Genomic DNA, 18,646 nt, shown 5'->3' on the forward strand with positions numbered 1-18,646 from the left:
AATCTCTCTGATGAAAGAAAAAAAAAGGAATGTTTCTTGATACAGCTGGCAGACACGATTGGCAATTATAATGGTCTGTTTTTGCTTGCACTTGGGATTTCGATCTGTGTTTTCATCCTGTAACTTCTTATTTGTTTGGTTGCATCAAGCACCATTTTCCACCTGGTCTTTTTGCTGTCTAATTTTTCGGATAAAGTGTACAAGTTGCGTCATTTTACAATAAACATTAGTTGGAAGTTAGCCCTCATCCCTCTCTAGCGTCGTCGTGTTCATAATGCTTCATGCTCTGCACGCTTGCAACAGTTGTGTGAGTGTGTCTTTGTGAGTGGGCACATATAATTTGGATGTGAAACCGGGGCTATCGGTCTTCTATTGTGCATGCTCATGAATTCCTTAATAACAGCGCAACACAAGGATGAAACGTAAAAATTTGAGGCTTTCGCCTTAAAACTAACACAAAAATGTTGCAGTCTATTTTCAACAACGATCAGAATACGGTATGCGGCAAACCTTATCGGGCAAATTATTCTTACCACCCGCGGTTCTGCAACCTGCACCTTTGTTTGAGAACACAAATACCATGTGGCCACCATGGCGGGTATTGTACCTGCGACATCGGGCGCAGAAGCTCATAGCAATACACTAAGCGAGCGCGCGTGGTCTGCGCGACATTGTTTATACGCACGATATCGCACTACTTGAAAAGGCTTGATCATATGGTTTAGCTCAATTAAAGTTCTCGTGTACTTGTGCACATTAGTGCCGGAAATGAGAAATTTCCGGCACTAAAGTCCCTGCACGTGCCAGAAAGGTTAAGTGCACATGTTTCGTCCTTTCGTGATAACAGTGCTGCTTGCGTTTTATCAGCATTATTTTTCTAATACGTGTTAACTGAACCACACGTATAATACTATAGCATTCTTTAAAGTGTATAACGCTCTCTCCCATGCATAAATGGAAGAACACAATACCAAGTTGTCCTTACCCTCGCCGTCGTCATGCAGACGGACAGGGCAACTAAGCTCTTGTGAATGATGGACCACAGCGGTTACGTTTGCCTCCAGGACAACGTTGCTGCCTTTCATCACATCAACAAATATAGCGGCATCCTCTGGTTGGCTGACCACTGTCTGCGACATTTGGCACAAAGCCACTATCGGCGTATTTTCCAGATCCTTGATTTGGGACACGACATGGATGTTGACAACGACTCGTCCCTTGCTTGAACTCTCCATTTGAAGCGTCCATGTACCCGGCTAGAAAAGTACACCGATTAATCAATAACTCAACCAATCAATCATTCAACCAATAATTTGATCAATCAGTCAATTTATCAGTCAGTTCATCGAAGACGTACAAGAAAAAATCGCTGCCAAGCGCTCTTTGCGAACTGAATCATCACAGACTATATAGTAAGTCCTTTCTTTTGTCTGTAATATATGCAGTAGTCAGGTACATAGAAACGTGCATCAGTCAATGTAGAGGTAATGTATGACTACATGCAATTGTCAGGGAACTTAGAACCACTACATTGAGTAAACAATTATGCATCGCAAAAATGTCGAGCATTAGATAAGGGTGAATATATCTCACATAAGCAGAGCTATTTACCCCAACCATTACTGCTACAGAAACGGTAAACGTGAATAAAGTGAACAATTAAACATTCACGCAACCTAATTTATTGCAATCTATTGAAGGAAACTAAAAAAAAATGTCGATCATTAAGGAAGGCGCCAGTCTAGTGTGCAAATAAAGACCCAGGTTTTTCTAGAGCAACCGAAAAAGGAAATTGAAAGACAACTCGACAATTGCGCGTCACAGATATTAAATCCCTGTAAAACGGACCTATATAAAGCATGACAGAAAACCGTGAAATATAAGATTCTACACAGAAACATAGTTGGGGTCATTATCGCAGCAGGAATAAGTACTACTGAAGAGATTGATTCAGTAAAGTAACTATATATAAACCACTGGGAACATTAAAAAAAGATAGGAATGAAACAAAATGTTCTTTCGTCGAAGTTTCTTTATTATAGGGAAAATATTCGCAAATAATGTCGTCGCAAACCGTAACACTGCTTAGCCAAGCTCACAACTGCAGCTGAAAGTGTAGCTGAGAAAGCCTGATGTACAGGAAATTGTAATTTGTTAATTCAAGCTATGGTAATTGTACCACCAAATTTCAAAGTGGGCACGAAAGCCAAAATTTGCAGACCTAAACATTTGTGTTGCATGTTGTTGTTCGTAAAAATATTTGTCGTCTGTTACATTGTGTAACGTTCTCGTTTACACGTTGGATAACAGTTATTCAATATGGTTCAAGTCTCTTACGCTCAACATATTTCAGTTTACAAATACTTAGAAAAGACCGAATAAAGATATCATACCCTACGCTGCCCGATACTCCTTTCTAATCGCTCCCGTAAAACAAGGAGACGCGTAGCCCTCTCTCAATCCTAAGTGAAATTTCTACATACGTAAGGTAGCTTGATTGTTTGGTGTTGCATTTGTGATTACCCTACTTTTAATCGTCTTTTTGCATATCTGCTCATCCCTGGTCATAGTGTCCTCACCGGCTGTCGTTTATTTATTTATTTATTTCGTGTACCCTCAGGGCCATTGGCATTGGAGAGGGGAGTGGTTACAGGCATACAAAACAAGAAAAAATAGGAAATGTGATACAAGGAAGAGGAGTACTGCAATAAAAGTTAACGAGTGTGTCTACTCATACAATGTTAGCTAAGGTGTTCTTGAAAAGCTGGTAATCTTTGATGGTGGCTGTCAGTGCGGGAAGGTGATTCCACTCTGCTGCTGTACGAGGTATAAATGACTGCAATAAAGCGTTAGTTCTACAAAATGGACACCGACCTTGTAGGCATGATCTAATCGAGATGATAGGTGACGTGGGGGAGGGATTAATTCGCTACGCAGGTGTGGATGATGAAACTTCTTATGGAACAGACAGATACGAAACGCTTTGCGACGTGAGGCTAGGGATGGTAGATTAAGGCTTGATTTCATTGAAGATATCCTAGTGGTCCTGCTATAGTTGGAAAGAATGGAGCGAACCGATTTATTTTGGACCATTTCTAGTGAATTTATTAGGTTTTCATGATGAGGGTCCCAGATGGATGCGGCGTACTCTAGTTTCGGACGTATTAACGTTTTGTACAACAGCAGTTTGAGGGATGAGGGAGCTTTAGAAAAGTTGCGGCGGATGTAACCAAGCATACGATTAGCAATGTTAATTATATATGTGATATGTGCAGAGCAAGTGAGAGTGGAAGTGATGTGTACACCAAGGTGCTTGTATGAGCCTACCGATTCTAAGGGGACATGATCTAAGGAATAAGTGGGGATACTGTTGCAAGTTCTTGATACACGAAGTGATTTACATTTTGTGATGTTAAGTTCCATTAGCCATGTTTTACACCACAATGAAATAGCGTTCAGGTCAGTCTGAAGAGCGGTTACATCGTCACTGCTTGTTATTCCTCTGAAGATTACACAGTCATCCGCAAATAAATGGATATGAGAGGAAACAGTAGAAGGCAAGTCGTTGATGTAGATTAGAAAAAGAAGAGGCCCGAGAACGGAGCCTTGTGGGACGCCGGAATGGACAGGGTTTGAGTGAGAGTTAAGATTATTAGCTGACACGTATTGTGAGCGGTTTTTAAGGAAACACTCAATCCAAGCAAGAAGTTTGGGGTCAATGTTCATGAGCTGTAGTTTGTGAAGTAGCAGTTTGTGAGACACTTTATCGAAAGCTTTGGAGTAGTCTAGGAAAATGCAATCCGCCATTGAACGAGTATCAAGAATTAGGTGTAGCTTATGTACGAAGGAAGCCAGCTGCGTTTCACAAGAATATGTTTTCCGAAAGCCATGCTGTGAACTTGAAAAAAATGAATTTGACTCTAGAAAGTTAGCAAGCTGTGAATATAGGATATGTTCTAATATTTTGCATGGGATGCTGGTTAGAGAAATAGGCCGATAATTGAGAGGAGAATGCTTGTCACCTGATTTATAAAGTGGAATCACCTTACCGACTTTCCAATCAATGGGCAGGTATCCTGTGTCAAGCGACTGTTGAAAAAGTTTTGCTAGTAAAATCGATGAATAAACAACAGTGCTGTGCAAAAATTTCACGGAAATTGGGTCATGACCAGGAGCAGAGGAGAGACGCAACGATTTAATCACGGTTTCGATGCCACAGGGTTCAATTGTAATTGGAAACATAGCCTGGTGATCATAACAAGGTGCAGTGGGTGGGGAAACATTACAGGTTACAGAAAAGTTTTGGATAAATGTTTGATTGAGGACGGATGCGATATGGTCACAGGGTATGGTATTCCCAGAGTTATCTATAAGAGTTATCGTGTCGTCATCTTTTTCATTAATAACGCACCAGAATTTCTTGGTATCATTTGTTAACATGGAAGGCAGCGTGTGACATAAAAAATTGTTTCTGGCGTCTCTTAGCGCTGACACATATTCGCTTGAAGCCAATCGGTAGGCACTCCAACGAGCTTCACTCGAGGAAAACTTTGCTGACCTGTACAATCGACTCTTTTTATTTGATAACCGTCTTATATGAGCATTATACCAGGGGGCGTCTGACTTGCTAGTTACGATGCGAATGGGAATGTACTTGTTGGTTAGGTAAGTAACTTTTTCTGCGAAGATTGCCCAGTTAGTTTCTCCTGTACGGCTGTCGAAATCCTGGAGGAAAACATCAAGGAATGAACATAATTCTCTATTAATGGCATGAAAGTCTGCTTTGTTGTAATTACGGATGGTTACAGTCCTTTTGGTATGTTTAGGTTGTGCGAGATTTAAGTGAAAAAAGAGTAAAGAGTGGTCGCTCATTCCTGGAACGCGATCGAGTGATGTTGGAAACTAGGTCGGGCTGTGAAGCGAGAACAAGGTCAAGGGTATTAGCAGCAGAGTCTGTGGTTCTTGTCGGTTCAGTTACAAGCTGTCCGAGAGAAAAAAACGGAGCACATTTCTAAAAATTCTTTAGCTAGCGTGGAAGGTGGGTGCATCGTGGGGACAGTGTTAGACCAGGTTATGTTCGGCATATTAAAATCACCAAGCAAAAGTAACGGGCAGTTTGGGTAACGGGATGAGACGATGTTAACAACATCGTGTAATTCATTTACGAAGTTCTGTGTATAGGTAGGGGGCCGATAACAGACCCCAATAATAACTTTCTTATGATTTAGGGCGACGCATGCCCAGACAGTTTCTAAAGGGGTGTTGACGTAGATGCACTGTGAAGGGAAATTTTTCGTGATAGCGAGCAGTACGCCTCCTCCTTGTCGCCCAATGTGATCGCAGCGATAGATAGAGAAATTATTTGCAATAAGAAAAAGTTCGTGGTCTCGAATTTCAGGACGTAACCAGGTTTCAGTTAATACTATGATATCAGCGCTGCAGGTGTCGATGGCGGAGTTAAGGCAGTCAAGTTTGCTGATGATACTGCGGATGTTAGTAAAAAGAACGGATATCTGCGAAATAGAGCGTCCACATCCCCTCGCGCGTCCCTACGGACTGCCGTGAGCCGAACTGGCGGGATTATCAGCTGAGGGCGGTTTCTGCGCGTGCTGTTTAACAGAGTTAGTAGGATGACTATCATGTGATGGCGGTTGCTTTGTATGCTCCTTAACGCAATTAGATTCGGGATCGTACATCTAGTATTTCTTATTCATTAGTAATTTGTTATATCGGAGCTGATACGGACCTCCGTCGGATGCACTTTTGGCAAACTCGGTTAATTTCTTTCGAGCGTGGCGTGTAGCAGGTGAGTAATCTTCATTAACTGTGACGTTTTTGTCCTTCAGCTTTTTCCGGGCAGAGAGGACTGTCTCTTTTATCTTAAAGTTAGTAAATTTGACAATGATCGGACGTTGGTTACCTGGCGAATATTTACCTAGGCGATGAGCGCGTTCAATGGCTGTATCCGGAAGGATGTCAAGTGCGTCAGCCAAAACTACTTTCATTTTTTCTTCCGACTCAGCCCACGATTCCCGGTGGTCATCTAATCCATAAAATATGAGGTTGCAGCGTCGTGATTGATCTTCAAGTTCAGTCTGCCATGATTGCAAAGAAGCAGAATTGATTGACAGCGACTGTACCGAGGTCTGGATGGTGGCTACTTCGTGATCAATTTGGTCAAGTGAGTCCGTTTTATCTTCTAGGTCATCTAGTCTTTTTTCGATGGCACCAATTTTGATTTCGATATTTTTTTGACTGGCTTTGATGGCTTTAATGTCAGTGACCATATCGGACTGGCTTTTTGCTGCTTGTACGGATCGAGCCTGAAGATCTTTTAGAATATGAAATATGACTTTCATCTGTTCGCCTGGCTCGTCAGGGAAGGACTGCAGTTCAGCCAAGGACTGAGAACGAGTCGGGGTCTTGGGTTGGACTCAATATCTCCAGAGCATAGTAATAAAACACCCATTGAAAAACCAGCAACAGCAATATCACAGAGCACTCGTGGGCGCGGGAACAATAATAGGAAACGGTCGTCGCTCCTTCTGGCATACATGGAAAAAACGTTACACACCTGTAATGCGCAAAAGCGCGGAGTGTGAGACATGTTGACAGTGATGGTCCCGCGCCCACTGAAGAAACTGTCGCACTGGCGCCTTCTTATATCGACTGTGGTTGGTGACGTCATCGTAGACTTGGATGATGTGCAGAAGGCGGAGATGACGAGCGGAGCAGTACAGTAGGGGTATTGCGGTTGATAGCAGAGCGGCGTCAATGGTATCGGGCTCGAAGGGCATTCGGTTTCACCAGGAGGCAACGCTGTGGTTGACAGCAGGAAAAGCGGCAGGAACACCTGTAATGCGCAAAAGCGCGGAGTGTGAGACATGTTGACAGTGATGGTCCCGCGCCCACTGAAGAAACTGTCGCACTGGCGCCTTGTTATATCGACTGTGGTTGGTGACGTCATAGTAGACTTGGATGATGCGCAGAAGGCGGAGATGACGAGCGGAGCAGTACAGTAGGGGTAATGCGGTTGATAGCAGAGCGGCGTCAATGGTATCGGGCTGGAAGGGCATTCGGTTTCACCAGGAGGCAAGGCTGTGGTTGACAGCAGGAAAAGCGGCAGGAACACCTGTAATGCGCAAAAGCGCGGAGTGTGAGACATGTTGACAGTGATGGTCCCGCGCCCACTGAAGAAACTGTCGCACTGGCGCCTTGTTATATCGACTGTGGTTGGTGACGTCATAGTAGACTTGGATGATGCGCAGAAGGCGGAGATGACGAGCGGAGCAGTACAGTAGGGGTAATGCGGTTGATAGCAGAGCGGCGTCAATGGTATCGGGCTGGAAGGGCATTCGGTTTCACCAGGAGGCAAGGCTGTGGTTGACAGCAGGAAAAGCGGCAGGAACACCTGTAATGCGCAAAAGCGCGGAGTGTGAGACATGTTGACAGCGGTGGTCCCGCGCCCACTGCCCATACCGATAGTGGGAAGCACAATTCGCACCCTTTCGGCCAGTCTAATACAAGGCATTCCAAAGTTATTTTTATGCGAAAACGTCAAATGGCCCGTTGAGCAAAAATTCCGGCCTCATTCGTTTGTTGCACCCAATTGGCACCTAAATTTCCATTGGTTACCCACTTGGCGTGGTCGCATCGTTGCTCACGCCTTGTGCTAAGGGCATAGAGAAACGACTGGAAAACAGCGAATCAGGGTTTGATTTATCCTACATCTGTAATGGACGAATTGCGCAACAGAAAGTGCCCGGACTGATGTATGGGGACGGCGTAGTGCTACTAGCGGACAATGCAAGAGATTTAAAGACACCTACGAATATCTGTGGCAACCCAGCTACAAATCTAGGCTTTGAATTTAGCACAGAGAAATTGGAAATGATATTTAATGAAGGGACAAGTAATTACGTGGTGTCATTAAACAGCATGTCTAACGCACAGTCAAGCAATAAACATGTCGTGGCGTAAACACATACAAAAGAAATACTTATTCAAGCACTGCCAAAAATAATGTGAAAGTAAATCGGAAGCGCTATGCACCAATTATGAAAGAGAGAGCAATTCGGAGCGACAATAAGTATGAGGAGGCGCATGGAATTCGGAAAGAACTAATGGTGCCATCGCTAACGTTCGCAAATACAATTTTAAGCTTAAAAGCGGATATCGTTTCGAGGCTAGAAGTTAACGAAAGATCACTGGGCGGGTTGGCTTTCATAGCCCATGGTGAAACCACAAATGAGGCAGTCCAGGGTGACATGGATTTGGCCTATTTTGAAGTCAGAGAAGCGGCAAGCAAAATTATTTTTGAAGAAAACCTCAGGAACACATACGAAACTACACGGGCGGCTAAAGTTTGCCAATATCTGTAACTGAAAAGCATAGATACAGAATGGAGGAAGAGGTCAAGAAAGTTGGCGACGATGCACGAGATAACTAAAAGTGTAAGTAGACAACCAGGAATAATCAGGAGGGAAGGGAGCGATATAGTGAATAGTGAATTTGATGCAAATAATAGAAACAAAAAGACCGCGGAGTTTTACGAGAATGAAAAAAACGAAATTAGAAGGGGAAATTTCAACAATAACGCAAAGCGAAGTGTCGTGATATTTGTGACTCGCGCCGGTTTCTTAATCACAACAATATACCACAGCTCATATTCTCAACTTGATGAGGCATGTGTATGCTGCAGCCAAAATCCAGAGACACCTAAGGCCGCCCTAAAGAAATGCGAAGGGATTAACTCAGGGAGACCCGTAGGTAACTTACACCTTCCAAAATTGCTTGGATTTAAATTTTATGGAAGGAGGAACCTGTCGGTAGTCAAGAGAAGCAAGAGATGTTTAGAGGATTCGTGTAAAAAAAAAGCGGGCAAGAGAGTGATACCACCGGACTTGTTAGAGGCATACGTAGCGGTACAAGGTAGACAGAGAAGTTCTGAAAGAAAAAAAAGAATAAAGAGATGTATACAAGAGCGTTACAATTAAATACAGGTATAGTCCATCTGCGTAAACCAAGCAGGCTAGGTGACTATTTGTCACCGCCCCCGTTTAAAGGGAATCCCAATAAATCACCATTATCGCGTCGGTAGCGTGCCGCGCTGGAGCCGTATGCGGCACTGGCCCTGCATGCTTCTGTGGCTTCCTGGCTCGGGCGGCGCATAGCGCCATCGTACATTACTCACAACGCAACACTGAAAGACGGCTCAGCGCCATTCAATTGCACATTAATAATTTCGCATTTACAACATAGGTGTGCTCAGGTACGCCCTCATTTTTCTGCTTAGTGGTTTGAAGAATGAAGCTCGGAAAAACAAACGGAATTGTCGAGACGAACCTTTTTGACCCATATTTCAAGAAACACCAATCGATCTCACGATTGTCTGTGATATGAAGGTGAAATGGCCTATTATTTGTTGATTTATTTCCTACAAAAAACGATGGCCAAGGTAATATATGTGCTTTCTGGCGTGCTTCATCATAGCTCTGACTGACCATTTTAGGGCCACTGCTACAAAACTGCGCCAACTCCTAGGCTACCTCCCCCCCCCCCCCCCGCCCCCTTTGTTGCTTTGCGGAGGTGCTGGATTCCTGTTTACCATGCTGGAACTATGCCGCTGGACAATAGCACCAGCTGTTACAATATCTCATCCGCGACCGTCCCAGGCTGCTCTCGTAGCCGAGGCTATTGCTTCTTCTGGCGCCGTCTGTCAATGTGAGCCTGCTATATTTAGTCTAACAGACGACGAACGCGTGGATGATTCGATCACGACATGAACTTGTGAGCAATTATAATGTCCGGGATGACAACTTCATGCTCACTAAGGTGATATAACTTGACGGACTTGGCGAACCTGTGCTTCCGAAATCATGACACCACTTTTATCACCTGGCCAGATTTAATGCCAATACTGCCGGAGGTATTGGGTGGTCGTGCTGCCACCGGCTTTGCACTGAGCAACCTTTACGGTGTGGAGACCACGCAAGTGCGAGTATACATTGTAACCGCATGACGTGATTTATGGACGAACCAGACAAAATGAGGCACATTTGACATTCAGGCATAACAATGCATTTCATATGATTTTTGGGGAGAGCACAATGTAATCTTGTTGATACGATTTTGTACATGTGTTGCTCGGAACAGTACGTTTTGTTTTCATTTCTCGGCCAACGTCTGATAATAGCAATGCGTTTTTATATGGTTCTCGCGATCACGTCTTTAGTTGAAACCTAATAAAACGACTGCAGAACTAGGGTATTATGGTATTTCTGAAACTCGTCCCTGCTGAAAAAAGAATAGTGTCTTCCAGTGCCTTCCAGTGTAAAACCAGTGCCTTTGTTGACACTGTATTGTAATGGCGACGTGGGCGCTCGCTGGGAGTAATTCCAACATTGGCCAGATCACTGGATAGGAGCTGGACCGCGCTGGACGAGACGCAGGTTTTGCTGGTATGACGCTGGAGCCCCGTGTAGGGTGCTGCACACACGCTGGTTCTCGCTACAATTCGGTGGCTCGTACTACAAATTTCGCAGGTTGCATTTACTGCGCATTGGGGCCCATAGCGTAAAACTATTCCAATACGTTTTTTTCTCCAATCTTACGGCGTCAAATCTGTGTAACCGCAGACGCAAGCATGGCGCGGTGACCCACCGGTTGTGTGAACAGACCAATCAAACGCCCTCCTCGTTCATAGGAGGTCACTTTTGTTTGTTTGCAAAACGAATAACATTGCCTACATTGAGTGGCACGTCTTATCTAATGGCTGAAAAGAGGCGAGGAGCACGCTCAAGTGCAGGGACGGAACCAGTGAACTGAAAATCGATAACCGAATAAAGAGGGTGGTGCCGGCGTCTCCAATTGGTCCACTTTCGTTTTTCCGCATTTCCCATTTGCCTTTGCGGATAGCTGTATCCTATAACAAAATAAGGAAGACTCACATAAAGCCTCATTTTTGCGCAGTTTGTACGCAACTGATGAGTTATCGCAGTGTTATGGAGTCAACCCGAAATAAACGAGAGAGAGATATAGAACTTTATTGTGTCCTTGATGGGGTTAAGGGGTGGCGGAGGTCGGGAGACTAACCCCTGTTGGAACCTCAGTGCTGACACCCGTTATTGCAGTCGCACCGCTGGCACGAGTTGTTGCAAATGGGTCGCAAGCCCCAAGGGTAGCGTTGGCCTGGCGGCCTGGGGCACAACTGGAAGCATCCGAAGGTCCGAGCAAAGCATGAGTCGACTGCTAGCAGAACAACTTGTTTATTCTAGCATCGCAAAAGAGCGGCCGGTCAGGTCGACCGAAGTGCAGAGACGGCAGAGCACGCTTCTCGACGGAATAAATCGGAGCCCCTCTGCTGGCGTCCGGGTGCAGCTGCTCTTATACTCTCGGAGTTGAAGGCAAGAGGGAACGTCACGGGTCGACGCCGCGTGACAGCGAGGCACGGACGAGCTGAGAGACATGTTGAGACGAGTGTAGTGACGCATAGGCCGGGTCGGCGCCTGTCAGACCTCCTCGCTTCACACTTGGGGAGCTCCTCTCCCCGGCTGTCGCGCTTTGACAAGCGTGGGCACACACACACACACGCACACACGAAGACACGTGGCACCGAAACACGCCTGGACGCGCTTGGCGGGGAGGCTTTGCGGCAGCTCCGAACGGGCCAAAATGTCCGCCGGTTTGAACGAAGCCCCGGCATCCGTTGCATCCGCGCCGGCTATACAGCGCGTCGTAGGCGAAACGTAACACCCCCAATCCCGCCTTCCTCAGACGGCGGCCAGTCCTTCCTTTCTGGCGGCGTCTTCGGCCATCCGGACGGCCCAGAGCTGCTCCTCTGGGCCCAAGCTGAGCAGCAATGTCTCCCACTGCTCGGCCGTACTAATGATGCGTGTGTTAGTGCGGGAGGTGTTGGTGGGTGAGGCTTTGGGGCATTGCCAGATAATATGATCGAGGTTGGCGCGGGCTTTGCACGCTCTGCAGAGTGGTGAGTATGCATCGGGTACATGCGGTTGTAAAGCACGGGGTTCGGAAAAGTTCGTGTCTGAAGGAGTCGCCAAGTGGTAGATTGAGACTTAGTCAGTGTTTTGTGTGCTGGGGTGTCGTAACCTCTCTCTGCGGTAGTGCCGGAGTATTTCTCTGAACGTGACCATTCGGTCCCGCGCGTGACCGCGATGCAGAATAGAGGGCTGGTCGGGATCGGAAGACGCAGAAGAAGGATGATGCGCCCGGTGTGCGAGAGCATGGGCGGCATCGTGGGCGGCTTCGTTTCCAGCCAGACCCGAGTAACCAGGGGCCCAGATGATCTGCACGCGGCGTCGCCTTGAGGGAGGAGTGCCAGAGAGAATCTTCTGCGCTTGGGGTGCTATCAGTCCTCTTGTGTAGTTGCGAATGGCCGCTTTTGAATCACTGATGATGCAGTGTGCATTGGTAGCCGCGTAGGCCAAAGCGATGGCCGTTTCTTCTCCTGATGTTTTGACCATCAAGCGTTACTTCCAGCGTTGCTTGGGTGGGGTGTCTACCTACTCTCAGTAATTCGGATTTTTCTGTGGAGCATACCAGTCCCCTCTCTCTGGTGTACTTTTCGACACAGCGCGCAGCCTCTTGTAGCTTCTCTTGTTTTTCTCCCAGTGAACCTTGCGTGCCCATGGTGCGGGGCCACACCCACACTATACCATGTCACATGGGAATGTAAACACAATAAATCATTCCACCAACACAATAACCCGAGTGCGGAGCAATGGGAGAGTCGGCTTACCAGCTGCGAGCTCACGGCCCAAAGGGCCTTAGTGCAGCGCGCTAGTGAGGTAGCTAGGCTCAGTGGAGCCCTGGAATAGGGGCCCACCCTTGCTGGAAGAGGCTTCAAGTCGCCGGCGCCCAAGACGACCGAGACCTCGAGACGCTAAATCCTTGAAGGAACCAAAATAAAGTTTCTCTCTCTCTCTCTCTCTCCTACTTCGGGTTGCGTGGCGAATATTGATGCGGCCGCGGAGAGGTGGACTGCGAACCCGCGACTGCGACGACCGCCATGGCGTTTTGGTTGGAGTACTCTGCTGCGAACCCAGCACTACTTTGGATGTGTATGAAAGAACCCCAGGAAACCTACCGCTGATTGACGTTACCGCACCGATAACAAAGCTCATGTAATTCGTGGGGGTTCGCTTTCTATAGTTTGCAAAAAATAGTAAATAAAAGGTTCTGAGGCTCAAAAGCAAACAGTTTGGCATTCCCCAGCTACCTTTGCAGAGATTGTTCGCTTTCACCGTAGGTTAGGCCTAGCGTACCTGCTGAACCCATCTGCGTGATATCGGGCTATCTGCGCTCAGAAAAAAACAAGCTCAGGCGTATTCACCAAGGGCAGGACAGGGGAGCGGTCAGGCAAAGTCTGTCATCAGAACCTCCCTTCCTTGTTACACGTTTCAGAGCAGGCACTTTTAGCTGGATGCTCCGAAATCGAACAGAGCAGCTGAGGCTAAGTTTTAATGCATTAGCCTCGTGAGTAACGTGTTTGTTAGGTATCTTCTGCTTCGGCAGTGACGATTGTCCTTCGTGGCTCGCCGCGAGAAGCTGTAGCAGATGACGAACAGGGTGCGCCATACATTTTAGCATTGTAGGAAAAGCTGGCGCTGTGAAATTCCGGGCATCACAAATTTCCCGTTACGCTTTTTCCATCAAGCGTAGTTATTTCAGACCGCTTATTCATGTTAGGCCATCCCCCTGAAGAAAGTTTTCAATTGTAAAACCGAAGAATTCAATTCCGTTCGTCATACAAGGTTCCCAGTTTGTTTCTGCAGTTTCTTTGATGAACTGAATGAGGCGCCTTGTTCAAATTTGGGCAAAGATAGAGGCACGGTATGTCTAACGTGTAGGCAACAGGTTCATTTCATCTTCCTTTATCCTCTGGTAGCTTCAGCACTAGTTAAAGAGATAAGCTGTTTAAAGTCGGAAGTCGGCGCCCCTCGATGGTTTGAGTTCACGGTGGCAGCGTGAAAGAAGGGTCGTTGTTCGCTAAAGAGATGCTTTATTCAAACGCAGAGGCGTCTGTCTGAGTCCACGCCCGAACTCCAGTCCCCCCACACAACCAAAACATGAATTTCGAAACCCTCAGTTCCACAACGGGGTTGTGGAACTGAGGGTTTCACACGTACGAGTCACACGCACAATCACACGTACGAGTTCACATTATTGCAAGAAATAGCACAACCACGTTCATGTCGCAGACGGCACTGGTGGAAACAGTGGCACACTTTGCAACTCGCCAGGAGATAGGATTGCTAAAAGACCCGTTTCATCTCCTCACCCCTACGTTAGGCTCCAAGTATCGGCCCTTGATGTCCTCCCCTTTCTCCTGCAAGTGGCCGCCACGCAACTGCCCGAGAATGTTTCCGTGAAACCACGGTGGGTGTACCTAATATCTGCCGGATAGCGGGCTGCGCTGCCTGTACTCAGAAAACTCAATCCCCCGCGCAGCTGTGGCCCGGTCCGCTTGAAATCCAAGCACCATAATTGGGACCCGATGGCGATCGCACAAAAAAGCATCCATCGGTCCTGGTGGAAACAGTGGCACACTTTGCAACTCGCCAGGAGCTAGGAAAAGCTGTAGGAAAAGCTGGCGCTGTGAAATTGGCGCTACCTGGCGCTACCTGGCTAAGTGGTCATAAAGTTACCGCCGTTTTCACAGACATTCTCAGAAAGCGCACGCGGATGCCAAACATTGACACCCAAACCGGCTGGGCAGTGTCGCGTCGCCCAATTTCCGTGACCGAGATGATCGACCGGACATGTTGGAAGCGCATGGGCATTAGCGGTGGCAGCGACCTCAAGCACCCCCTATCTTTTATCTTCACGCCGGTCTCCCTGAACGCCCCCTTCACTCGGACCGTCTAGCCTTTTGTTCCGAGCGAGGGTGCAGATCTTGCGCCTCTTCCATGGCGCAGCGACTGATCCGATTTCTTTCCACGCGTGGGTATGGTAGCTAGAAGGAGAGGTTGTCAGCATCTTGGCGGCCGCGCCGCGATTGGAAGCGTGCTGGCGTTTCATGCCGCCGCGGGGCGGCGCGCACATCGCTACCGAGATCCGTCGAAAGCACCCGCTGACCGCCATTGCCGCACGTTTTGTCGCCTACAGACAGGTACGGGTACGTTTTCTCACAACGTCTGTGCGTGCTGGTTTGAATTTGTTTCGAATAGCTACGTACCGACATGGCCATCCCATAGTGATTGATGACTAAGCAGCAAAGACGGCATTTTGCACGTGGATACAAAGCGGAGTATGTTTTGGCCAACAAACAAGGGAATAAGGCGTCTCTCTTCGCTGTTCCCGTCGACGATGAACGACGCACGGCCTGGGATTGCGCGATTTCTCGTGTTGACAAGCCGTTAGAGAAGAACTGCGTTGTGTGCGAGGCTCACTTCGACGAGAGAGTCATCGTCCATAGCTACAAGCATGTTAGCGACGGCGATTCTGTGGAAATCCCCCGTGATTCCACTTCTTGCACTTCGTGACGTCTGTCAAAATCTTTCCTTTGATGTTTCCAGTACTGTTCCTAGAACTTCCGAAGGCTCTGTTGATCCGGCAGTTGGGGTGTCAGCTTGGTGGAATCAAGAGGAAGCTTGGTTCTTAGCCGACCACCCATCAGTAGTTGCGCAGGGCTCAGAGCTCGAAGAAAACGTGGAAGCTTTTGTACGCTCTTTGAAAACCTATTTTTCCACAAAGGAGCACTGCCTTCAAAAGTTAAAGGCATCCCAACAAACAGACGCTGCTTGTGCACAACTTCAGTGGTGGAGCAAGAAACAATGGCGGCCCTGCAGGCGAGATTCACCAGTGGACCTAAAACCCTTCTACGAGCATCGACACCAGCTCACTCTGGAAAACGATTTACGCCTCTACGCTGCTCTGCACTGCTCGCATTGTCGTCCCGGCGTCTTGGCAAAACAAGCCCGCATTTTTTTCGTAGCCATTAGGCTGGCAAACAGCCATGGTAACGGGCGGCATTGCTTTGAGTGTCACTGTACTTTTACTGTCGCATTTTCAGGCCTCTTTACATATTCGTTGCTAACTGTATACCATCTGGTATTAAGAGCCCTGACCACGCTGAAGTCGTTGGGCACAAAAGTGACTCCCGGATCAGCTATTACGTCAGTGCTTATGTGGCCCGGAAGTTGTTGAAAAAGACGAAGTGCAACGAATGTAGCAGACTGTTGCTTCACACAGAGGACTCGAGCTTGCTTCCGGCAGAGTCATGCCTCACATGTTACATAGATAGAGGTGGCCTCCTGTTCCCGTATGAGTACTTAGCAGACCTGGTCAAAGCTATGGAGGATGCTGTTACCTATTGCTTCAGTTTCAACAAGTTGAAAACTGATAACATCTTGGACCTTATGTCTTACCTGTCTGTGAAGAGGTTAACTATGGTCGGTTGTGAGCACAGCAAAGTGGAAGTAACGAATCAAACCATTCGCTTCTTCACACGGACAAGGATGCATTTTCTTGTAGCTGGAGAAAATGCGACCAATCAAAAAAGAGAGAGAAAAGATGAAGTTCTTGAAGTTGAGGCGTAATACTTAACTTTCATAACGTTAACTCAGCGAAGAAGGTATTCTTATTTATGTTATATTGCTCATTGCCCACATTTTGCTGTCTGTTGTGACTCGTTAGTAATATCTTAATCACATTGTTACAAAGGTCCCATAAGCAAATTTGATCTCACAATCTGGCTGTGCTTGGCATAGGTAGAAATCAATTTTCGTTAACTGGTCTGTGACAGCATCTGCGTTTGCCAACCTAATCTCAATGCCATGTGTCTATGCCCTTTTTGGCATGGCATATTGACTGTTCTTTTTACTTGCCTTATTTACTTCTTTTAGCTGAGTTTTGTATAACTTGCAGTTCTCCCCTACATTGACGCATATTTTCTCTTTGTTTTCTTTTGATAGTGTTTTAGAAGTTCAATTGTAAGAATCTGTCAAAATATATGTCTTGCTTATTGAAGCTTGTACAAAATAGACCTTGCTTTTTGATGTGCAAGTCATCAGAATAAAGCGTTCAAGTATGGTTGCTGATGCTACTACCTGAATTGAGACGCCATGAACACTGCGGCATCAAAGCAAAAGCTGCATGGACGTTGTTTTAGTGACAAGCTCACGGCAAGTAATTTGATTCGCTATCATCCAAAATTTCGAGGTGCCAGCGGCGCACGCAGCTAATATACAGGGAAGCAAGTTCAAGCATAGTTTTCAATGCCGATACACGCTTTGCAGCGAGCCGTCAGAAAAGTGTGCCAACTAGCAATTGTTGTAATCCGCAAGGTAACGTTTAATAGCTGGAACGAAAAGCGGCTGCTACGCGTGCGGGGGCATCTCGGGGCTCACAGCAGCGCCGCCGCATCTGTATGAATTCTCGCTCCCTCTCCGGCACACCGATGCTGACAACTCTCCTTCTAGCCACCATAGCGTGGGTGTTTCCCGCGTTCCCTCTTCGCGGAACCGACGTGCGGCCTTCGTTTCCAGTTACTGCCCGATACAGCGGCGTCTGTAATCATCCTTCGCTTTGCTGTAGTCGCCCATATTGGGCCACACAACAGCAAGACAAACTCCCTAACCTCAAACTGACTGAACGATTCGAAAGGCGGGATAAATACGCATTTTTAAACCGGTCTAGAGCGTCATAAGGGCCTTTAATAAGCATTGTGAGACATACCGTTAGGCTGTCATAATTACAGTGACAGTGTGCCGCACTCGGTGCGCTGCGGTGTGCTAATTGCGCTTGCTTGCTTGTTCCAAGCTTTTCAAGGCTTCTCTAACGCTAAATACTGCAATTATGCGGTATTGCTGCGTGCCATTGTGCGCACCGAGTCAGCGTAAAAAGCAGCCAGATGTCTCGTTTCACGAGATACCCGACGGCATCAACGCACGTGCACGGTGGCTTTAAGCGATTTCCAGGAAGGACTAGGAGCCAAATTCTACTTCCATTTGTTCGGTAGTGTGCAGCCTGCATTTCAACACATCAGACTTCAAAGATAACTGCAAGAACCGGCAGCTGAAAGTAGGTTTTGTGCAGAGCATTTTCTCTGGCTACACTTCGTACGTGAGAAAGGCTCCCGCAACCACAAGAAGTGATGCCAGCATTCGGAAACGTAAGCGAGGGCCATCAACAGACGGTTCGTCAAAGCTATGCTCGGTTGATGGGAGTACCAGCGGAATGGCTACATGAAGCATTGCCTCTCTAAGCAGTGAAAGTGGACGCACTCCGTACAACGGAAGACAAGTTGGATATCAATGTGCCTTCATCAACGCAGATGAAAGTGCAGCGTGGTGTTTGTTAATCAACGTAGCGACTCCGGAGTCGCAAGGACACAGGTGAGGCAGATGCTAATTTTTCAAATCTTATGGAACTGCCGCAGACCAATGTTTATGCAACGCGCTCTTACGGTGTACAGACGTCCACAAGAGCGTGCTCTTCAAGCGTTTTTGTCGAACGGAAACGATGGCGACAAATACAGCGCGCACACACAAAAAAAAAGGAATGACATGCTTCATAGGACTGTAGATTCCTACAAGAAAGAGCTTCAAAAACTTAAAAAGCAAAGCTACGTGAACGCATTTTTGGAAGTTGCATCCGTGCGGAAGAGGAAAATATGAAGGCG

At 47.0% G+C, this 18,646-nt stretch overlaps 1 protein-coding gene across 3 annotated transcripts in view; it reads right to left on the bottom strand.

Annotated features, from left to right (window-relative positions):
* The window catches only part of LOC139061293 (calcium-activated chloride channel regulator 1-like), a 209,387-nt gene that overhangs the window by 47,151 nt on the left and 143,590 nt on the right, over positions 1 to 18,646 (bottom strand). For all 3 annotated transcript variants that reach the window (XM_070541062.1, XM_070541061.1, XM_070541063.1), the window contains one exon: positions 986 to 1,256. In XM_070541062.1, the coding sequence (XP_070397163.1) occupies positions 986 to 1,256 (271 nt within the window). The remainder of the gene's footprint in view (positions 1 to 985; positions 1,257 to 18,646) is intronic.

This window comes from Dermacentor albipictus, chromosome 6, assembly GCF_038994185.2.
Source record: "Dermacentor albipictus isolate Rhodes 1998 colony chromosome 6, USDA_Dalb.pri_finalv2, whole genome shotgun sequence".
Taxonomy (NCBI): domain Eukaryota; kingdom Metazoa; phylum Arthropoda; class Arachnida; order Ixodida; family Ixodidae; genus Dermacentor; species Dermacentor albipictus.